This window comes from Hemiscyllium ocellatum, chromosome 5, assembly GCF_020745735.1.
Source record: "Hemiscyllium ocellatum isolate sHemOce1 chromosome 5, sHemOce1.pat.X.cur, whole genome shotgun sequence".
NCBI classification, from domain to species: Eukaryota; Metazoa; Chordata; class Chondrichthyes; order Orectolobiformes; family Hemiscylliidae; genus Hemiscyllium; species Hemiscyllium ocellatum.
Genome location: NC_083405.1, coordinates 105,568,353 through 105,592,847, shown reverse-complemented (window position 1 = coordinate 105,592,847; position 24,495 = coordinate 105,568,353). Strand labels below are relative to the sequence as shown.

The 24,495-nt window shown below is 38.9% G+C and overlaps 1 protein-coding gene across 5 annotated transcripts in view; it reads left to right on the top strand.

The window, feature by feature from the left end:
* The window catches only part of LOC132815814 (partitioning defective 3 homolog), an 810,799-nt gene that overhangs the window by 476,605 nt on the left and 309,699 nt on the right, over positions 1–24,495 (top strand). For all 5 annotated transcript variants that reach the window (XM_060825083.1, XM_060825081.1, XM_060825084.1 and 2 more), the window contains exons 6-10: positions 2,083–2,174; positions 3,169–3,252; positions 12,432–12,557; positions 12,936–13,318; positions 22,680–22,819. In XM_060825083.1, coding sequence (XP_060681066.1) covers positions 2,083–2,174; positions 3,169–3,252; positions 12,432–12,557; positions 12,936–13,318; positions 22,680–22,819 — 825 coding nt within the window. The remainder of the gene's footprint in view (positions 1–2,082; positions 2,175–3,168; positions 3,253–12,431; positions 12,558–12,935; positions 13,319–22,679; positions 22,820–24,495) is intronic.

Below are 24,495 nucleotides of genomic sequence, written 5' to 3'. Positions count from 1 at the left end.
ACTAACCTTTATGTCAATCTATGAAATACTGTGAGCAACATAGTTTGTGTCAGAACATAAATATTTAAGTATCATGACAACCGTATTATCAAAGCATGTCTGGCATGAATGACTGGCTCGCTGGCAGGCAGCAGACATTGAGTGAAGACGTTTGTTTAAAACTCTATCTTTTTTAACCCAAGTGTCCGATCAAATACAGTGATTATGTTTGTAATACTCGCGTGAAAAGCCTAGATAATGTTCACGCTACTGTTTTATTTGTATCATGTTATTTGAAATTTGCATTTGTATGCCTTAAAAGATGCCACTGACCTCCAAAAATTTCAATAGCTTGATTCTTTATGCTTGACAAATGGAATAGAAATGAATGCTGATATTCATGAAAGAAAATATCATTACCCTGAAGTGATATCGCTTTTGTTTTTTGCTTTTTCGATTCACTGTTTTGATGTAAAATATTGAGGGAATATAGTAGCTGTGTGCTTCGTGGCTAGTGTGCAGACATCGAGTCAAGGGTTTGTGCTTAAAGGATCTCTAAGGACATTTGCATTAGAATTTATAGCCAGCTTTTGCTTAGCTTTAATATCCTCTCAGTTATTAAATATACTGCCTGCTGATGTGCGCCAAGCTCACAGCTCTTCACTTTTCATTATTGTGCTGACTGATGCCCAAACCCTTGAGTAACACTGAATTTTAAACTCTGCTGAACTGCCCTAAAATTTGCAGAAAAATATTACATTTCAGTTTTTGAAAGAAAAATAACTTTTGAAGAAAATCCAATATAGCACAAACTTAGTTAGAGAACAGAGTAATTCCTGTGAAATATAAAACCAAAATACAAGTGTGAACTGTGAGCACTGCATTCTTCTTGTTGCTCAAGTTGTATCGCCAGCCCTTGGAAGTTTTCTTCAGCTGCAGAAGGTCCTGGGTTTGAGTGCTGTCCACAACTACTCAACAGACAGCTGACCATTTGTACACTTTTGCAGTGTGGTTGCTGGTTTTCTATACATTGGCCCCAGATAAAGGCTGTGAACATAGCCTGGAAGTGTTGTACCTCAACAATATGGAAGTAGGGTTATAATCGTAGCACAGTACTAAAGTGCCCCACGTCTGTTTGATTACTTTAATTTGAGTAATCTGAGTAACTTGTACTAGTTTAATCTCAAAAACTAGATCTCGTCAGGTCTATTTGTTATCCATCAGTCCTCAGAAATTCTTCAACTTAGTCACAGATTTGTATAGAAATGGAAACACAGCTGAAACAATCTATGCTTGCATGTGCTAAACTGAAACATTTTTTGAGACTCTGCAAATACAGTCTGTGAAGAACAGAAGCATTAGGTTGGTAAAAGAATTATTAGTAGAGAATTGTAAAATTTCCTTTCTTTTAAGGGACAGTTTATGCAAATGTGGTTCACTTTCTCAGACTGGTCAGTTATTCTATGATAAAATTGTTTAGAAATATTCTAGTTTGTCTTGAATTGTTCATCTTAAGATGTTCATAGTGATATACCAGTGCTACTGCAGAGTTTAGTTCATTGAAGCAATCTTATTTCCTTGTCTAAATGTCTATCCAGAGGCTCATGTTGCTGTTATTAAAGTTATACTGAAAATGCAGCTGTGGACAAGAAAATGAAAGGGGGGATTATGAGTTTACAATGATCTTTAATATTGAACTTAGCAGTTAGATACTAGCAAAAAGGCTTTACAGATTCCAGACAGAATCTTAATTATTTCAGCATAACGATTGTACTGAAATTCTGATTTTTTTTTTACTTTAATATTCACAATACAAGATTATGTTTCCTGGTTCTAATACAAAAGTGTTTTACTACACTTTGCAAGATATTATCACTGATTTACCTAAATCATAAATAGAAATAAAGTAGTTGAGTTTTAAAGTAAAAGAACAGAAAGATTGTGCAATTCGTGTATCAGCACATGAGGAGAATCTGTAAATTGTGTGTAATGTGTTATATGAGAAATAATGTGGTGATGCCTTGCATGCAATAAGCACTAAAGTGTGTTACCTGAATATGGTGTGTGATATAATTGTGATCACAATTTTATTGTGACTTCTAGGAGGAAGATGGAACAGAAGAGGAGAGCAACAGGATTGAGCCAGTTGGACGTGCTGATTCTTGCCTTGAACATGGACAGAATTTTTCGCTCAGGTACACTTGTATTAGTAAAATATTAATTAACACACACTGTTTTTAGATATAGGCAGACCACAAGGGATCAGCTTGTAATAGTTATTGTTTAGGAAGTATAGTTCATTTTTGGACAATGGAACCCGCTGAAGAGAAATCACCAAGTTGGCAAGAAAATCGTTCCCTTTTCTGCAAAATCATACTTATTAAACACTTTTGGAAACAGTGGGGAAATAATTGGTGACTAATGTAAGAGTCTCTATTGGAGTGACTGTTAATTGGTGGGTACCATCTTTACAAAGTGTACAACATAATCGAGTATTGCTCAAATAAATCGGAAAAGACACCCAAAGACTTTGCTGTAAAAGAAACTGCAAAGAGTCAGAAAGTCCATCAGCATTATTTTTTGGAATGAGAGCTTTCATTGAAATGATCATCCTCCACTCTTTCTGTTCCTGAGGGATTCACTGTGTTGCATTGAAATTTTATGAATAATTTCACCTTTACAGTGACTTAATGATCAGACCACCACTCAGTGAAAATCCTACACTGCTCTTTTGAAAACAGTGCAGATCAGTTCAGTCCTGAAGTAACTTCTCAACTAAAAATCTCTCATGCCTGAACTAATGTTGGTACATATTAAAAGCTGACTTAATGTTTGATGCATTTGTACATCTACTTTGTGTTTATCAATTAACAGATTAGTTTGTTATTGATTAATTAACTGGTGATGCAATTTATTTCTGCTAAGTTTAATACTGTAAAGAGATGTAATCGCAAGGGATTGACTAAGTAATTTACATTAGGATAGTACTAGCAGATAACCTGTACCATAATTTCATCTTAGTTGTTTTGCTAATTATTTTATGTTTGACTGACCTTTTTTCATGCTTCCATACAAATATTCAGGTATGTTGCACACAATACTTGATGTTCTAGATATTAAAAAATTATGTTTTTGTTGTGGGTAGTTTGTTTCATATTTTTATGCTATCCATTTATCATTGTTTCTCAGTGATGTGCTAAAGCTGGTTGAAGTCTCCAATGATGGAGGGCCTTTGGGAATCCATGTAGTGCCTTTCAGTTCCACAGTTGGAAGGTAAAACATTTTGGTCTGTATATTTGATTTCTTTCTTGAGACTTAATTTAATGTTCACTTAAATCCACAGTGTTGAGCAATTAGTGGATTCTCAAATGAAACATTTGGGAAGATCTGTGCTGATATACTAGAAATTGTAATTTTTGTAGTGCAATGTTTCAATGAAGTTAATGGACATTGATTTTAGGAAACAATTGATGATATATTTATTAGTTAAGGTCTGTATGCAAATGATTGATGTGGATGTGACACTGGTAAAATGCAGTTTCCACTGATAGTAAGATGGTGCTCAATTTTTGGAAATGGCGGGTAGACAGCAGATGCCTTCGTGAATCCTTGAGTTGTTTCAGCATTTTAGGACATTTGCAGTTCTAACCACATTGCTGACAGACTGTCTCCAACAGAACTGATGAGCACACAGTCTTTCTAAAATGTTTATTTCCTCTCAGCGCACATGATTGCTTTAAAACAGCAGTCTGTTTTATCTTCGTAATCAAAAGAGAATCATTCATTAAAGCAGTACTTGATGTTGAATGATGCATTTGACAATATATGTCGAGATGAAACTGTAAGGTTAGAAATATTGCCAATGCAACTTAAACAGGTGAAAATCATGTCAAAAGTGATTGAAAAATTCCATGTTAAGATGGATCCAAGTTGCTGAAGTCTATTAATAGAGCTTAATTGTGCCCAGTGATGTCTCCTGTTTCCCAACAAATCTGGTGCCAGATTTTTTGCAGCTCTTGATCATCACATGACTTTAATATCATGTGAGGGAACATATTTGTTCAAGTCTTCCAGTTTTTAGATAGTTGAAAATTGGGCCATTCTTGAAGAATGAGACTGCTCCGATTCTCCAATGCACTGACGACATGGTAATTGCCCAGAAAATTGGAGCAGTTTGGAGCCTTCAGAAATTGTCTCCAACTTGAATTAGACACTGAGAGGATTCCACCTTAATTAGTTAGGAAAGTTTAAGGGGAATTAAACCTGTTTAAGTGTCTGCCTATCTTTACAACTGCAACCCCATTGCACAACACCTAGAAATAGGGATCCCAATCCAAATTGGAAGCCATGGGCCATTGTTCATTGGGATCTGTACTTTGTGTTGGGACAGAGGAGACTTGGCTATTCTAAATTGCCCATAGTGTTAGGTGCATTAGTCAGTGGGAAATGGGTCTGGGTAGGTTACTCTTCAGAGGGTTGGTGTGGGCTTGTTGGGCCGAAGGGCCTGTTTCCACACTGTAGAGAATCTAATCTAATCAGAACTGAAGCCCAAATTGAGGGATGTGAAGGGACACAGATCAGCATTTTGTGCTTTTGTAGTGTGCAGCCAAGACCACTACCACAGCACAAAGCTCACTTAAAGGGGCATTCATGGTTATGTGCTGAGCACTGCTGGGAAAGAGAACAGTCCATGAGCAGAAGTTGGCAAAATGTTGCCATTTTGGGGTATGGGGAAAATATATCTTCCAAGCAGTCTTGGAAGAAGTAGGTCAGCAACTTTCATTGGCAGCAATGCAGCTGTGATGGTGTCTGTGTAGAATGGATGTAGTATTGCCTGGGCAATACTGTGAGCAGCAAACACAGAAGAAGATTTGTGTAGCTGGGGAGGGAAAAAAAAAGCAAGAATGGGTTTGGGAGCAAAACACAAAGAGATCTGGAATAGTGTACATTTTAGATTTGACTTGTATTGATGACACTTAGGTGGAGTAAAACTACAGTTTACTCTGAATCAAAGGAGGGGGGCTGAAATTCCTCATGCAAAAAAGAAAAGTTTGAAGGACCTTGTGACTCTGAGTTCCCTAACATCTGGGTTGGATGCTGACAAAATTAATTGGATTCATCCTGGCTATGTCTGATATTTTCTTTTTTTAAAATTCCTTCACAAGATGTGGACACCTCCGCTGGGCGAGCGTTTATTGCCCATCCTTATTTACCCTTGAGAAGGTTGCAGTTTGCAATTTAAAGTCAACCATGTTTTAACTGTTAATTCTTGTTACTTCCTGTTAATTTTGGATGGTAGAGTCTATCTTAGAGAATATTTAGTATTTTCTTGATTTTTTTTGTCCAATAACAATTCTTGTTTGTTTAAAACTGTGGAATCTTGTAGATTTATTTCTTTACCAACTAACTAAAACTTACAAATTCATCTAATTTAACAAAACAATTACTGGTCCCTAATGAGATCATAATGACTAACATTACTATCCAAGGAGCAGACTCTTGGTTACTTCCCAAAACATGAAAAAATGTTGCTTAGCCTACCATTTTCTGATTATCATTTCTATCATAATATGTTTTCCTTTAACTTCATAAGATGATATTGAACAGAAAAATCTCAATTTGAAATGGATTATACTTTAAGAAAAGTTGTCAGGTAATAAACCTTGAAATACTATATCCAGATAGCAAGCAAATCTCATCTGTTGTGCCAGTTTGACTTAGATGAAGTGGATTTGGTTGATGGGTTTTCCAATTTGTAAGAAATTGTCTTTGGTTGTTTCTTGGTGTGGCTGAGTAAAATTGGTCTTGCAAATATACATTTTTAGGGTAATAAAGTAGATGTCTTTTGCATTCTAATAATCAGGACAGCTGAAAATAAATCATTTCCCGTTATGCGCAGGAGTTTGAGTTCTATGTTTATTGCCCAAAAACCACAGCCTTGCTTACAACTGAAGGCTTGTGTACACTTCTACAAAAGCCTGAGCTGACTATAATACCAGTATTGAATATTCAAAACTAGTAGTGGCACATCACTGATCTTGAAACTTGGAAAGGTCACAGCAAGCCACTTGCAGGGCTCGAGCTGACAGAATGTTAAGATCACCTAAAAAGCCATCAGTCTCTGTGCAATTGTGTTGATGCATGAAATTTGATAAATAAGTTCATAGATGGGTTTGCCACTTCTAAGCCCTTTGGTAATTACAGTGTAGCAAATTGTTTGTCGTTGTTCTAAACTTCTGAAGAAATTAAAAGTTGTATGAACCTTTTGAAACACCAGAAGTCTGCACTAAAGGTCAGTCCTATTCAACAGAAGAAACAGAGTACATGAACATGACCATTACTACAAAATGGTAATAACTGAATAATGTGATTTGAACATATTTTCCCCTTATTTAGTATAACCTTGAAGACTTCAATAACTGTTGGCAATTTTCCATGTAGTGAGTGGAAGAGAAAAGGGTGCAGTGACCTCTAACTCAGAAGTACTTTGCACCAAAGTACTTGATTGCATAGAGTCATCGAGATGTACAGCATGGAAACAGATCCTTCGATCCAACCTGTCCATGCAGTTCAGATATCCTACCCTAATCTAGTCCCATTTGCCAGTACTTGGCCTATATCCCTGTAAACGCCTCCTAGTCATGTACCCACCCAGATGCCTTTTAAATGCTGTAATTGTACCAGTATCCATCACTTCCTCTGGCAGCTCATTCCAAACATGTGCCATCCTCTGCGTGAAAACGTTGCTTCTTAGGTCTCTTTTATATCTTTCTCCACTCACCCTAAACCTGTGCCCTTGAGTTCTGAACTCCCCGACGCCAGGGAAAAGACCTTGTCTGTTTACCCTATCCATGTCTCTCTTAGTTTTGTAAACCTCTATAAGGTCACCCCTTGACACTCCAGGAAAAACAGCCCCAGCCTGTTCAGCCTCTCCTTGTAGCTCAAATCCTCCAACCCTGGCAATCTTTTCTGGACCCTTGCAAGTTTTACAACGTCCTTCAGATAGGAAGGAGACTTCCAGTGCTTAGTTTTGTTCAAGCCAATTTAATTTACTTCTGACTTGGCCATAACAAAAACTTATTCATGCAACTTTAATGTAAATAAAAAAATCCACAGTGCTTTTCAGAGAGGTAAATAACTCCACAGAAGCCAGGGCTCCCTGACTGGACCATGTTAACAATCCCAATCAGGGAATTCATCCCATGGAAGTCCACCTGGCTAACCTCATTGCAATCACTAAATAAGGAATGGAATCTTGCTGCTGAACCAAAGAAGCATAATTTCCCAAGGTGCTTTCAAAAGGTTTGTTAAAGAGGTAGGTATTTTTTTAAAAAAGGATCTTTAAAGAGGATGGAATCTCAAGATTTTGAAGGCTTAGCTTTCATCAAGACACCTTCGAGATTTAAGTTTTGAGCAATTGAAAAATGTCAAGACAGGCAAAAGGACACAGCTGTTATCAGGTGGAAAGCTTGAGAGACGTATTATGAAAGAGCTCTTGGTGCAAGGCCAAAGAGAGTGATAATGGAACAAGTAAATATTTTGATCATTTGTTGCTCTTTTGTGTTCTCACTCTGCAAAAAGGGTCTTCCTCATTTCTCTTTGTAATAGTGATTGCATTTAATTATTAGTTAAATAGCTGTCAAATCAACAAAAATGCAAGCTATGCATTGATTAGATTATATTGTGTGCTGTGACAATGCAGTTGCATTTTTTAAAAATGTATTTGTTTTAAAATTACAGATTATCTTCATCTGATCAGTAATTAAATTCATGGGAATGATTTTAGCAGACACACTAATGGCTTGCTATTAGACAGCGGGGGACACTGTGCAACAGTAGCTGTGACTCTGGGGTCAGAAGTAAAGGGATGACACTTTCCATTCATCTTGGGAAAAGCTGCCAACAATGTTTTTGTGCTCTGGAGCAATCTTCTACTTTTGTAGAGTTAGTTTGAATTTGTTGTCTTCTGCACTGAACCTGTGATGTTCAGGAACTGAGAAGGCAGCACGGAGGCTGGTAAGACTGAAGAATTCAGAGTATAAAGTAGGAAATAAAGAAATCTGGGCCGAAATTGTAGCCTGAAATGCAAACTTCAGATTGGGACATATGTATGAGATTGAGGGAGAAATTTACGCAAAAGAATGCAAATTTTTTTTAATAGCTTTTTATTTGTTTAAAAATCTGCAACATTTTAATTTTCCTCTGCAGTAAAGAGACTTGACATTTATAAAATTAACTTTCAAACCCAGAAGTAATTGATTGAATGCCAAAAGGTCTCAGTTACTCTTGATTGAACAAAATTTGCCTGTCTGTCTTTACAGTGAGAACATTGCGTAATTAGTTAGAGAAGGCGATGGCCTAGTGCCATTAAGCCAGACACCCGGGTAATGTTCTAGATATATGACTTCAAATCCTGCCACAGCAGATGATGAAATTTGAATTCAATAGAAGAAAATCTGGAATTAAGAGCCTGAGTGATGACCATGAAACCATTATCTGTTATTAGAAAAACCGATCTGGTTCACTAACTTCATTTGGGGAGGGCAATCTGTCATCTTTACCCACTCTGGCCTACAGGTAACTCCAGTCCCACAGCAATGTGGTTGACTCTTGACTGCCCAATGGGCAATAAGACCATAAGGCATCAGAGCAGACTCGATGGGCTGTTCAATTAAGGCTGATAAATTTCTCAACCCCTTTCTCCCCATAACCCTTGATCCCCTTTCAGACTGAGATCGATAGGTTCTTGATTGTAAATATACTCAATGACCTGGCCTTTACAGCCTTCTGTGGCAATGAATTTCATGGATTCACCACTCTTTGGCTGAAGAAATTTCTCCTTATCTCTGTTCTAAAAGATCTTCCCTTTACTCTAAGGCTGTGACCTCAGGTCCTAGTCTTTCCTACCAATAGAAACATCTTCCCAACATCCACACTGTCCAGGCCATTCAGTATTCTGTAAGCTTCAATTCGACCCCCAGTCCCCATCCTTCTAAATTCCCTCGAGTATAAACAGAGTCCTCAAACAATCCTTGGGTGTTAAGCTTTTCATTGTCATTGTCGTGAACCTCCTCTGAGCACACTTCGGGGTTAGTATATTCTCCCTGAGATATGGGGCCCAAAACTGCTCACAATACTCCAAATGTGGCCTGACCAGAGCTTTATAAAGCCTCAGAAGTACATCCCTGTTTTTATATTCATTTCTTCTCAAAATAAATGCCTTAATTGCATTTGCTTTCCTAACAACTGACTCAACCTGCAAGTTTACCCTGAGAAAGTCCTAGACTAGAACTCCCAAGCCTCTTTGCACTTTTGAATTTTCTCCTCATTTAGAAAATAATCCATATCTCTATTCTTCCTACCAAAGTGAATGACCTCACACTTTTCTACGTTGTACTCCATCTGCCACTTCTTTGCCCACTCTCCTAATCCTTCCAAATCCTTCTACACAACCTTCCTGCCACCTCCGTGGTACCTGTCCATCTACCAACCTTTGTATCATCTGCAAACGTAGCCAGAATGCCCTCAGTACCTTCATCGAGATTGTTCATGTATAAAGTGAAAAGTTGTGGTCCCAACTCTGAACCTTGCAAAACAACCACTTGTCACCAGCTGCCATCCTGAAAAGGACCCTTTTATCACCACTCTCTGCTTTCTGCCAGGCAGCAGGCTTCTATCCATGCGAGCACCTTGCCTCTGACACCATGGGCCAGAATGCCCTCAGTAGCCTCCTGTGTTGTACCTTGTCAAAGGTCATCTTGACATCCAGGAGGATAACATCCATTGGTTCTACTTGGTCTAATCTGCTTGTTACTTCCTCAAAGAATTCTAGCAGATTTGTCAGGCACGACGTCCCCTTGATGAAACCATGCTGACTGTGCACTATTTTACCTTCCACTTCCAAGTATTCAGAAATGTCATCCTTCACAATGGATTCCAGGATCTTACCCATGACTGAGGTTAGGCTAAATAGTCTATAATTTTCAGTCTACTGCCTTACTCCCTTTTTAAATAGTGGTGTCACAAGAACGATTTTCCAGTCCTCAGGAACCCTCCCTGATTCTAGTGATTCCAGAAAGATGAACCACTAATGCCTCCACTATCTCTTCAGCTATCTCTGTTTGAATTCTGGAGTGTGAGCCATCTGATTCAGGTGATTACTTACGGTGTGGAAACAGGCCCTTCAGCCCAACAAGTCCGCACCGACCCGCCGAAGTGCAACCCACCAAGACCCATACCCCTACATTTTACCCTTTCATCTAACACTCTGGGCAATTTAGCATAGCCAATTCACCTCATCTGCATATTTTTGGACTGTGGGAGGAAACCAGAACACGCAGACACGGGGAGAATGTGCAAACTCCACACAGTCAGTTGCCTGAGGCGGGAATTGAACCCGGGTCTCTGGCGCTGTGAGACAGCCGTGCTAACCACTGTGCCACCGTGTTGCCCACCTTCTCCTTGGTGATGGCCACCATGCTCAGCTCTGCCCTCTCACTGTCTGAATGAATGATAAATGCTCACACAAAATCTGTGATTTTGGTTTTGTCTTTTCATAAAGACTACACAACACCACACCCTGTGAAGGAACAGGTTATCTTTGACAGCTTCTCGATTTTCACTTTAAACTGCAGATAAATGTGCAAATATGCTGATACCTGAAGTTGCTGTCAAATTGTTTTCAGTAGAAAGTCGAGCAGTAGAACTTCACTGTTATTGAGTCATTCATTGTTTTAGTGGCTTGAGCTGTTTCACCTACTTTTATGCTGAACGTTTAGCTTTAATTGCTTTGAATATCACATGACAGTTCAGTTGATGGTCAGAAGGTGTTGATGTTAACTAACGTGGAAGTAACATTGCAAATTCATTGTTGGGCCCAGCAGTGATGAACATCCCAAATGCTATTCCTATTTCCAAGATACTGTAATCCTGTTTACCTTATGTCATCTTTTGTGAAGAGCACCCAGTGAAATTTAACTTTGGAGGCAGTTAATTCATGTTTTTCTCACCATTTTAAACCCCAGTTTAAAGCCACCAAATCCTTTTTTTCCCAGTGCTAAGTCCCAGCAGGAGAAATCATTTGTGTGAATTTTAAAAGTGACTTTGTGATCATGTTAATTATATCTTAATAGTAAGTGATCTTTGATCCTGGTTTGCAAACATTTTAAAAGCTGAACAAATATTATTTCCACTCTTCAGTCATCTCTCTGCTGTTGCTCTAAATAAACTTGTTGAAATGAGTATTTGGCTATTCATGTAACCTTGTTTTGCTTTCTTTTATTTGTACTCCATGCGGTCTCTTCCCATATTTGAAAAATAATTATCATCATTTTCTACCAACGATGGATGAAGTTCACTCTACTCTAGAAGCAGAGATCTTACTCTTAAAATACCCTCTGACTATGAACTCTTGTTTGCTTTCCTCTCTGAATTTAAGGGGAGTGGTATTTTAAATGAGCATGGCAAAAATGGCTAACCTGAGTCAGTAAGAAGTACTAATGATAAGAGCAGTCATTGCAAAAGAAAGAATTGTTTTCTACTGTGTCTTATCATAGCTTTAGAATGTCTTCTAAGTGCTTCACAAGCAGTGAATTACTTTTGAAGTACAGTAACCAGCAAATGAAATGCATTTCTGTTTGGATCTGTTACTGATGCTAGTTGAGGATGGAATGCTGTTGAACAACGAGAAATTCTGTTCTTCAAAAAATGCTTCAGGATCTTTTGTGCCCACCTGAATAAGCAGATAGACCCTCAACTAATTTTTTCTGAAAGAAAACACCTTCAACAATGCAGCACTGTGCACCTAGATGCTGCTGAGATTGTGTACACAAGGCCAGGAGTAAGAAATCAGTGATTAACTGTGCTGCTTTAATGATTTATGAGTTCGTACATTTGGCATTTATTATCTATTCCACTTGCCTTTGGTTGACAAAGTATTCCTCGTGTTAGGAAAAAAAATGGAACTATACTGCATAATTTAGGCTTGATTTTGTACAGTATGAAGGGGTGATTTTTTTTGTCAGTTTAGAATGAAACCCAAAATGTAAAGAGTTTTCACAAAAGTCAAGAATTCCGATGGTGATCTCCATCTTAGAACACACAACAGCAAGTGTGAAATACACCATTTAAAATCAGGTGCATTGCAGGCATGAACTTTAATGTTGTAACTTTGGTGAAATGTTAATATCTTATAAAATCTTGAAAAGTGTGGGTTTCTCTGGTAATTGTTGCTGGGAATATAATAATTCCGGTAGTGATATTTAAGATGAGTGGTTTTGAATCACTCTGGAGCATGCTAATACTTTTTAAATCCAATGGGATTGTCTGAAGGCAGGTGGAATGCAAACGTACTGTCAGTGCAATAATAATTGGAGTATACTTTGCATCCTATCCTGTTTTATGCACCAAATTTTTAAAGTGTGAAGTAAATAGATGTGATCATTTTCTTGCAGGACCCTGGGGTTACTGGTGAAACGTCTAGAGAAAGGCGGTAAAGCTGAGCGGGAGAAACTGTTTAATGAGAACGATTGTATCATCAAAATAAACGGTGGTGATTTGCGAAATACTCGCTTTGAACAGTATGTATTCTGACTCAACATTTAAGTTCAAATCCCTCAAAAAGCTAAGTCCCTAGCTTCTGGATATTTTAGGAAACTTGTAAGAAAGTAAAAGAATTTGTTCTGCCTTTGCAATATGTTGAGATGCCTTCATTTTGTACTTTAGTTTCATGCATTCAATTTGACAGGTGTGTAGCTGTTAATGTCTCAGCCCACACCAATAATAAATGGTACTTACTGAAGTAATTAATACTTTTTCCCAGCTAATATTTATGCAATTGCTGCATTTACATCAAAAAGCCCTTCCATGCAGAGTAATTAATGATGGTAATTATGTTAATAATCTCTGTTAAGACTGACAGCCTTAATTTGTTAATTTCTCATCCTTCCTAAATCTAGAGCACAACATATGTTTCGCCAAGCCATGCGTTCACAGATTATTTGGTTCCACGTGGTCCCCGCAGCAAACAAGGAGCAATACGAACAAGTCTCTTTTGCCGAAAAAAATGCGTATTATTCCAATCGAGCCAATGTAGATACTCAGCCTGGTGATCGAAAGAGTGCTATGAATGCAAGCTTTGATGAAACACCACAGAGATTATCAAGATCAAGCAATGAGACTGATCAGACTGTTTCCTACTCCCATCTACCTCACAATCAGAACTCAGTGTCAAAACCTCCAACTGGCCAGAATCTAACTCCCCAAAGGTTGAGTTCTACACCCTCTACAGGCTTCAGCACCAAAAAAGTAGGGAAGAAACTGAATATCCAATTGAAGAAAGGTAATAAAGTATTCTGTGTTATATTTTAGTGCTTCTGGTCTCCGAAGGCACTCTGCTTTTATTGAATTCATTGGAAGGCTTTAAGGAACTTTATGCAACTGAAAACACGTCAAGCTTTATGCTTAATAAAGCTGGCAAAAATCAGTTCAAATTGCCGAATTAAAGACCTGGCTGTGCAGCAACTTCTTTGCCTTTACAATTGGACAGGGATGTTTTCAGCCTTGTATACAATGGTTAACATTTTATGACAAAAAAATCCTGTGTTCGACCACATGCTATCATGGCTGATGGTACTACTGAATAATCAGATCTCAGACTGGAACCTGGCTTGATGGATTGTATTTTGTTGTTTTGATATTAATGAGGTGGTCCCTGTCTGAAGTACATGCACATCAATTATTAACTTCAGACCACAGAAAGCCCATTCAGAAAGCCAAAACTTCAAGTAAATTATACATTTAAATTGGACAGATTACATAACTACCTCGGTGGACTTATATCAAGGTGTGGTAGAGTGGTTTATCAGCTGTAAGTTAACAGGAGGCCGTAGTACAGTAACTCACATTCATACCACATCTTTTTAAGTGATAAAATATCCCAGGATGTTTCACTAAGCAGTTGAGAAGTGGAAAGCATTAAAAGATGATATAGAAAGAACTCTTGAAGACTGAGGTAATAGCAAACTGGAATTTGAAACTGAGTCAGTGAAACTGAGGTCACTGGCTAGGCTGACAGATTTTTCTTCTGAAGGATATTCATGAACCAATTAAGTCTTACTTATACACAGCACCTGTTGAGTTCCTGAGCATCCTTATGTTAACAACTCAGTTAAAGAATGGTAGCTTTGTGGCACACCTTTGGTACTGATATATGCAAGTATTCTAATTTTACAGGAACAGCTTGACTAGGAGCATGGTATGTTCTGAAGCACACAGTTACAGCACTGTTGCCACAATGTTGTCAGGACCTGTTGCCTTTTTCCATATCCTGTGTCGCGGCTGTTTCCTGAGATTATGTGGAATGAATCAAATTGGCTGAAGACTGTCATGTAATAATGCTGAAAATCACAACACCAGGTTATAGTCCAACAGGTTTATTTTGAAGTACTACCTATCGGAGCACTGCTCCTTCATCAAATGGTTGAGAGAGCAGTGCTCCAAGAGCTTGTGCTTCCAAATAAACCTGTTGGACTATAACCTGGCGCTGTGTGATTTTTAACTTTGTTCACCCCAGTCCAACACCGGCATCTCCAAATCATGTATGATGTTGGGGACCTCGGGAGGAGAAGAGCAATTGGGTTATGCTGAATTTACATAATTCAATATTGACATGTTCGTTGGAGTGTGGCGGACAATTCTGGCTGCCGTACTTCAAGAAAAATGTGCACACAATTTGAGTGAGTGTGGGCGGTTTATGACTGTGGTTCCAGTGGTGAGAAACTTCAACTTTGAAAATAACTTTGAGACTTTGGGATCGCTTTCCTGGAAAGGGAAAGGCTCATTGGAAATTTGATCAGGATTTTCAAAATCCTGAGGGACCTGAACAGAATAGGTAAAGACAAATTGTTCGCTATCATAAAATGATTGAGAATAAGAGGGCACAGATTTAGAACATTTTGCAAGAGAAGCAATGTAAGAAGCAAATCTTGAGTTCGTGCAGGGAATAGTTGGAGTCGGAATGTTACTTCCTGGAAGTATAGTGGAGGCATATTCAACTGAGGCATTTAAGAAGGCACTGGGTGGTTATTTAAATGGTTACAGGGGAAAGCAGGAAAATGGCAGCAAGCCTCGATTCTTAAAGTATAAAAATGTAATCCAGCAATATTTTTTCCGTTCCTTTTCCTGTAGCAAGGAAAACAAAATCTCCCATGCCGATAGTGGTTAGAACGTAGAACTTGCTTTTGTGTGGAGTTGTTGAGATGAATAACTTTCAATAATTTTAGGCATAAGTTAAATATGTAAGGGGAAAGAAATGGGAGGTAGTGATAGATGAGGTTAGATAAGGAGGGAGCGATTTTTTGTGCAACATGGACATTAGTATTTGTCAGGTAGGTAAGTATCCTGTATTTATTTGTAAGGTAAATGCCAGAGGTTGAATCAAATTGCATTATGTCTCAGGTTCACTAAACTTCAGTTTACATTGAGATTAAGTGCTCTACATGCTATCTGAGGAGAGGGTGGAGAACTGTATAAAATTGACAATAAACGAAGGCGATTATGACAAGAGCATTGTTTTCCAAAAAATAGTTGAAAAAAAATCAGAAGTACCAAAACCATTGCTGATATGAGCTAACAAACACGGGAAATATGAGAGGCTAGAGTGTGTCACTGGGTCTTGTGACACAATGGTAGTGGCACTATTTTGGAGCCAAGAGACCCAGGTTCAAGTCCCACCTTCTCCAGGTGTGTGTAACAGCTCTGAACAGGTGGTTCAAGGTTAAAAACTCCAGAAAGGCTAATAAAGCATTACACAATTGGATGAAAGATAGTTTTACATGCAATAAGTAAAAATAAACATTGTTATTTATTTTCTACTCCAACTCTGTTCCCTAGATCTGCACTCCCTTTCTCTCCTTGACTGCAGTCTGAGATTAAATCAGTTTGTTAACAACATTGATGTCCTATTTGATTGTCTTAGCTTTGAATTATATACTTGCGCTACTACAGTGCTACTGGTTTAGACCATGCAGCATCACTATTATACTCACCTGTTGAAATGTTTACCTTCGTTTTCTCTGGATTTGACTAATCCAGTGCACGCCTGTCTTGTCTGCAGTATTCTACTCTTGTAAATTTAAGATCATCCAAACGCCTACTGCCTTGTGTCTCAACTTAAGCTAAGTCCTGTTTGCCTATTACTGACTATGTGAATATTGGTCAAGCAATGACTTGATTCTAAAATTCTAAATCTTGATTTCAAATCCCTTCATGGTCTTTACTCTCCCATTCTTTGTGGGCCTTCAGACTCTCACCCCTTTCAGCTCTCTGAATTTGTGTAATTCTGGCATTTTGTATATCCCTAATTTTAATCTATGTACAAACTTTGGCTGTGTCCTCAGGTGAGTTGCCTTTCAGCTCTGGAATTCCCTCCCCGAAACTTCCCTGTCTGCCTACCTCAGCTTTTGCCTTTGAAACATTTCTTAAAGCCCACCTCTTTGACCAAGGTTTGTGTCATCTAACCTCGTGTCAAAATTTGATTTAAGAATGATCCTGTGAAAAGCCTCCAGCAATTTCCTCAACTTTCTCTTCCCCAAGGAGAATAATCCCAGCTTCTCTAGTTTATCACAGGATCACAGAATTGTTATTGGCTTATTAGTGTCTGCACTGAATTGAATTGACTCTTCATAGAAGCATCTTACCTAGTGCCAATGTCTGACTTTTTTTTTCACCTTCCACTCACTTGTCCTTCGTTTCTGTCCAAGTGTTCCAGGGCTTTGACCCAGCGACAGTGAAGGTACATTGATCTATTTCCAAGTCAGATTGGTGGGTCGCTTGAGAGGGACTTGCAAATGGTGATGTTCCTAAATATCTGCTGCATCTAGATGGAAGCAGTTTCATCTCTGTGAACATTTTTGTAAACGCTCCCCCACCCTCTCAAAGCCTTCACATCCATTCTAAAGTGCAGTGCAGGAACGGGTGTAATGTTTGCAGTATTTCATATGAACAGTTACTGTGCTAGCCGTACCTCATTGACTGCAAGTGTGTATTGAACCGCTTAAGTCTTGAGCGCATAATTTCTAGGCAAGTATTTGCACCAAATACTGAAGAAGTGTTCAAAATGGTGTTCTATTTTGGATGAGATGTTAAACCAAAAACTGTCTGACCCCTTTATATTAAGAGAGTTTTCCTGGCGTTCTGGCTAATAATTGTACCTCAATTAATACTTAGAGTGGAGGGTTGAGCCATTTATTCTTTTGCTGCTTGTGGGAGCTTGCTATGTACAAGTTGATTGCCACCCCAAGCATTAATTTTGCCTCATCCACTATGTCTATCACCATCATAACTAAAGTTTGCTAGGTTTCTTGAACATGACATTTCTGCAATTCATGTTGAGTAGTCTAGCCATAGGCCTAAATATAAATAGAGATGAATGGGATGTATTGGATACTTGTGTTAAGTACTGGCATTGGCAAAGTGGCCCAAATGGCCTTCTGGGCTGTATCTCTCCTATTAAATCATTTCAGCTTTAATTAAAAACACCTACATTTGATTGTCATATATTTAATTATCTTGTAATTATCTGGTTTAGTTTCCTTTCTGGTTTTGAAATGGGTATTGCATTAATCATTCTCCAGTCCTCTGGCTCATAGCCACTTATAGTGCAAGCCTGAAATATTATTTATAGGATCTTCATTTTTTTTATCAGCTTTCCCTCAGGATGCACTTAGGACATTATTAAAATCAAGTAAGTAACGGCTGTAAGTTGTAGTTGTAGAACCTTTTAGATATACTCCACAAAAAGCCAGTAACTTCTGTATATGAGAGAAGCTATGACGTCCTGTTTGTCCGTCACTCCTCTGCTCACAGACCAACATAGACTTTTGGCCCAACAACCCCTTGAATTAATATTTTAATTGCTTAAAATGGACTCAACCCTCTCTATCCTTGTCATCTATTTCTTATCCAGCCCTACAAACCTCTGAGATCTCTTGTGCAGTTGTTACCTCCTGTCCAATCCTGACTTTAATTTCTAAACAAAAAACTGGAAGAACTGTGAATGCTGGAAATCGGAGAAAAATAGAGTTTTGAAGGAGCTCAAAAGAAGGGTCACTGGTCCTGAAATGTTAACTCTAATTTCTCTCCACAGATGCTGCCAGACCTGCTGGGTCTTTTCAGCAATTTTTGTTTTTCTTCCAGGCTTTAATTTGTAGGTGACAGTACTTTCAGAGTTTCAGCCCTAATCTCTGACTTCCCTCAGGAAGATTCTTTACCTTTCCAACACATGGGTTTCCTTTGAGATACTCCTTAAATTCTACCTCTGATCCTGTTTTACCTTTCTAACACTCACTTTTCCTTTGAGATGCTTCTTAGACCTCTGTATGATCCTGTTCTAATATTTTCTATCATAGCCCACTATCTGGTAACTAACACTCCTGTGGCAACATTCAGTCTTGCACTGATCAGCGCAAGTAACATTCAGACCAGGCAAGTGCCATTTCCAACAAGAGAAAATCTAACAACCTCCCCTTGGCATTCAACAGCATTGTCATTGCTGAGTCCCCAGCATCAACATCATAACATCAGCAGTGACCAGAGATTAAACTGGCTGAACCACATTCATACAAGAATAAGTCAGAGACTCAGAATTCTGAGATGAGTAATTCTCTTCTTCCCTCTGTGGTTGTTCACCATGCACAAGACATAAATCAGGAGTGTGATGGAATACTCTCCACCTGCTTGGATTAATGCAGCTTCACAGTACTCAGAAAGCTCAGCTCATTCAAATGATACCCCATCACCTGCCTCTAACAATGAATCAAAGTGGCAGCAGGGTATGCTCTATACAAAATGCACGTTAACAACTCACTAAGGTTCCCTTGACAGCATCTGTCACCAAAAAAGTCGAGGTCTTCACATGTATGAGAACACCATTGCCTGCAAGTTCTGCTCCAAATTGAGACATCATCCTGATTTGGAACTATATCGCCATTCCTTCACTCTGTTTGGGTCAAAATCATAGAATTCCCCACCATGTTGAAAATGCACCAAGACCATGTGGATTACAGCAGTCAAAAAGGCAGCTGGCTGGAACTGCCTTCAGTGCAATGTAAGCTGAAGAATAAATTCTGGCCTTTTCAGCAATCCCCAAATCCCGTGACTAAATAAATTAATAAAATGAAACAAAAATGTCCATGATGCAATGAGTACTACAGAAATTCAGTTTGTTCATGAGCTACGATGGAAGAGTTTGCAAAAATCTTCTTTCGGTTTGCATTGAACTGCTCTACTCCAACAATGCCATTGTCTGTAACCTCAACGGCTTTACCTACTGCACAAATACGATAGTGCTGTGAAAGCTTGTATTTTCAAACAAACCTGTTGGACTATAATCAGGTATGATGTGACTTCTGACTAGGAGCTGTGTTGCTGCTGTTTATTAAATTTCACCCAGGAGTCCTGAATGGACAAGGGGCATTCATCCCATCCTCTGAATTGAATCCAGAGCCATATTTTTGACTCAAATTTAGAGTATGAAAAGAGCATTCAACTGGTTGAAATACTGTCCATTTGATTGAGTTTTTTTGAAAAAGTAGCAAAACAGATTGATGAAGGCAGGGTGGTGGGTATGTTCTATATGGACTTCAATAAGGCATTCAACAAGGTCTCCCATGCAAATTTAATCTCATGGAATACAGAAGTGGCTCAAAGATAGAAGAGAAAAGGTGGTGGAGGGTTGTTTTTCAGTTTGGAGGCCTGGGACCGGTGGAGTGCCAAAAGGATTGGTGCTGGGTCCACTACTTTTTATCATTTTTATCAATGATTTGGATGTGAACATTGAAGGTATAGTTAGTAAGTTTGCAGATGACACAAAAATTGAAGATGTAGTAGATAGTGAAGAAGGTTACTTCAGAGGACAACTAGATCTTGATCAGATGGGCCAGTGGGCTGAGGAGTTGGCAAATGGAGTTTAATTAAAATAAATGCGAGGTGCTGCATTTTGGGAAAGAAAATCTGAGCAGGGCTTATACACTTAATGGTGAGGTCCTAGGGAGTATTGCTGAACAAAGAGACCTTGGAGTGCAGGTTCTTGGCAGTTTGAAAGTGGAGTCGCAGGTAGATAGGATAGTGAAGAAGGCATTTGGTATGCTTTCCCTTGTTGGTCAGAGCATTGAGTACAGGAGTTGGCAGGTTACATTGTGGCTGTACAGGACGTTGGTTAGGCCACTTTTGGTGCAATTCTGGTCACCTTCCTATCGGAAGGACGTTGTGAAACTTGAAAGGGTTCAGAAAAGATTTACAAGGAGGTTGCCAGCGTTGGAGGGTTTGAGCTATAGGGAGAGGTTGGATAGGCTGGCGCTGTTTTCCTTGGAGTATCGGAATCTGAGGGGTGACCTTTATAGAGGTTTATAAAATCATGAGGGGCATGGATAGGATAAATAGGCAAAGTCTTTTCCCTGGGGTGGGCAAATCCAGAACTAGAGATCATAGGTTGAGGATGAGAGAGAAAAAATTTAAAAAGGATCTAAGAGGTACATTTTCATGCAGAGGGTGGTGCATGTATGGAATGAGCTGCCAGAGGAAGTGGTGGAGGCTGTTACAATTGCAACATTTAAAAGGAATCTGGATGAGTATATGAATAGGGAGGGTTTGGAGGGATATGGGCTGGGTGCTGTTAAGTGGGACGAGATTAGGTTGGAAGATCTGGTCGGCATGGACGAGTTGGACTGAGGGGTCTGTTTCCGTGCTCTTTCTTTACTTTCCATTCAAGTATAAACTACAAAATAAATAATGTGTGAAGAATCATGCTACTGCAGCTCCTACCCACATGATAATGTCAAATGATAATGACTTCAGTTTCTTGTCGAAAAGACCACACTGAACTCTGTCTTTAATTTTTGTTTTGGAATCTCACTCTTTTTGGGTTTGGATTTCTCATTGGTATTTCATAGAAGCAATCATCTTTTCAGAAATTTGTGTATTTATTCTAATTATTGAATAAGGTCACTAATCCATTTGTGTCGACTTGTGATGTTTACCTGCCATGATGCAAAGTAATTGACATTCATTTGTCTTATGGAAAGGTCAGTTTGTGAACTTTTTAGTTGGCAGATCTTTTGAGGTGTGCAGAAGTATTTGGTGTTTTCAAATTTGTGTTTATAATGCCAGCCACGCACTTAGTCAGGATGAAAGTGCTGGAGAATTTTAGTTGAGTTTGTAGCCTCTTGATACTGATCACCTCAGGTTAGTATACTTTCCAAGGCCATGGGATGTTTGACAGGTGATTTATCATGTTGCCTATCTATCACTTATTTAATGGTTTAAAATCCTTCAGTTTTTATATTATTTTCTCTTCACTGCCTCCCTGAGATTTAACAGCTTATTTACATTCCCTTTCAAAAAAATCTGCAGGTTTTGGTAAAATGCATTCATTACTTCATCTTCAGTCTTAGTTTTTACACCATAATAATATGCTGCACTCGCAATTTCTGGATTTTTCCTTTATTAACAAAGAGCTCTTCAGTTGTTATACCTTTAACTCCTCTCATTGACCTCTCATGTACAGTGTAAATCTCATTGGAAACCAACTGTATACCAGAAACATATGGCCAGTAGTGACAGTAGTAATGACACTGTATCATGTTTGTTGTGGTTTCATTTGTGCTTTGTAAAACTATAAGTCAACATATCCGAGTGACTATAGGGTTGCTCTGTCATTAAAGAGAGAGAGAGACGACTGGGGGTAAGTTTAACCTGAGGGGTCACTGCGCCTCAGACGAGGAGTGATACTGAGAAGCTGGGATCTTCATGGTGACCTCAGCTGGTATGGGAATTGAACCCACACTGATCCACCTGATTGAAGTTTAACCAGGTAATTGGTATTTCAACCTTTGTCAGTGTGTGAACTCTGGTCATAGAAGTATTAAGCAATAGTGCCTTTTCCTGACCTAACTGCTTTAAAATGATTGATTATTGATATTTTGCATCTTTGTTGACATTTGTATCGAGTGTAAAAAGTTTCTGGCAACTTATTACGATGTAAGCAGGCTGTCCTGTTAGTGTTTTGAAGTCTGACAGTAAAAGTGAATGACCTGACATTTGGACAAAAACAGACAATTCTGTAAATCCATAAGATTCAAAGGTTCCTATATGTACTTTACATTTATTCTGAAACATTATTTTAAATTATACTTTATGACTAATAATACAACGCACTTTCCTGTGATTTAATGTAAATAGGGTGGCACGGTAGCTCAGTGGTTAGCATTGCTCCTCACAGCACTAGGGACCCAGGTTCAGTTCCTCACCTCAAGCGACTGCCTATGTGGCGTTTCCTTCGGGTGCTCCGGTTTCCTCCCACAATCCAAAGATGTGCCGGTCAGGTGAATTGGTCATTCTAAATTGCTCATAGTGTTCGGTGCATTAGTCAGGGGTAAATACAGGATTGCGGAATGGCTCTGGTGGGGTTACTCTTCAGCCGGTTGGTGGTGGACTTGTTGGGCCAAAGGGCCTGTGTCCATACTGTAGGGAATCTAATCTAGATTGGACTGCAAAAACTTAATCACTTTTGCACAGTTCAAGGAATTGTAGATCTTTATTTTTAGCAATAAAGGTATTCTTTGTTCATTCTGTACTGATATCTTTTATTTAAATAATATTTCCACTTAAACATAAAATTAACATTCTCATCTCTCTGCATACAGGTCCTGAAGGTCTTGGATTTAGCATAACATCACGGGATGTTCCTGTTGGTGGTTCAGCACCAATTTATGTGAAAAACATTCTTCCAAAAGGTGCAGCTATCCAAGATGGCAGACTGAAGGCAGGAGACCGACTTCTAGAGGTGAATGGATTTTCTTTTTGTTAATATTCAGTTGTGGATATTGGTGCCTCTGGCCTTTTATTGACCTTCCCTAGTTGCATGTGAGAAGATGGTGGTGAGTTGTCATCTTGAACTGCTGTAGTTCATTTGGCGTAAGCAGACCCACAACGCTGTTAGGAAAAGAGTTCTAGGATTTTGACCCTTCCCTTTTTAAAACTGTGCTTACAGATGACTTGCACTGAAGATAAATGTGTACTGGGAGAGCATCAAGCATGCTTATCATTCTGTAGGTGGAGCTAATGCACTGAAATAGCATGTCCAAAACTCGATAATGGAATTGAAGTGTGCTTGGCCTGAAATGCTTGCTATATTATCTTAGCAGCTTTGCATTTAGCAGCAGTGGCTTTGTCTTGTATGATTGAAGGTTGTCATTATTTTGTACTTGTGTACCAGCAGATGTTTCTTTTATGAAAAAAATGATTTTTTGTTTTTCATTTTTGCTGTAATTAAGCTTTAAATTTGTATTGCTTGTAAAAAGATTTGTGCTTTGAAACGAAACATAACCTCATATTACTACTGGCTACAGGATAAAAGATACTGAGTGAGAGCAAATTTGAAAAGATATGAACTTTTGTTTTAAAATTATTTAGCAATGGAAAGCAGCTACTGGCCTCGGAGCCTTCAATTTATGTTTATAATTAACTGTGCACTTTTGGTGCTGATAACTGTAACTCTGCTTGCTTGAGCAGAGGAAAATATGCAGTGATGTCAGTCTATTTTGCAGTTATGTTATACAGCTGTATATTGCAAAATGATCTAATCAGGGTATGTATTACCCTGTAGGTTGGCTTTGATGCACCCTATTTCAACATCAGGCTTGCACGCTGAGCAAATGTCTTGGACTCTATTTTTTAAATGTCTCATAAGGCCAATTTCTCACCATATAGTGCACAAACTCATGAATGGCCCTGAGCATCTCCCTTTCAGCTCTGAAAAGGGCTCAGTGCACTCCAGTAAGGTATTTCAAAAATTGGAGTGACAGGTAAGTCTCGACGAAGCTACAAAGCAGTAGTGCATGAGTGATATTTGCTACAAACCACTTGCTGCCATCAAGCCAAAAATAATTCTACCTATCTCACAAATGAGTAATGTAGTATGTGAATTCCAGTGCTAATGTGATGCCACCTACGTTAGCCATATAGAGTCATAAAATCCATACTGTGTGGAAGCAGACTATTTGGCCCATATGGAGTTCACACTGACCCTTCGAAGAGCATCCCACCCAGACTTACCCACCTATCCTGTCCCTGTAACCCTACATGGGTGGCAAGCTGGCACAGTGGTTGGCACTGCTGCCTCACAGTGCCAGAGACCCGAGTTCAATTCTCGCCTCAGACAACTGTCTGTGTGGAGTTTGCACATTTCCCCCATGTGTGCGTGGGTTTTCTCCGGGTGCTTCGGTTTCCTCCCACAATCCAAAAATGTGCAGGTTAGGTGAATTGGCCATGCTAGATTGCCCGTAGTGTTAGGTGAAGGGGTAAATGTAGGGGAATGGGTGGGTTGCGCTTCGGTGGGTCAGTGTGGACTTGTTGGGCCGAAGGACCTGATTCCACACTGGAAGTAATCTAATCTAGTCTACGTTTCTTATGACTAATGCACCTAGCGTGCAAATCCTTTGGCACTATAAGGGCAATTTG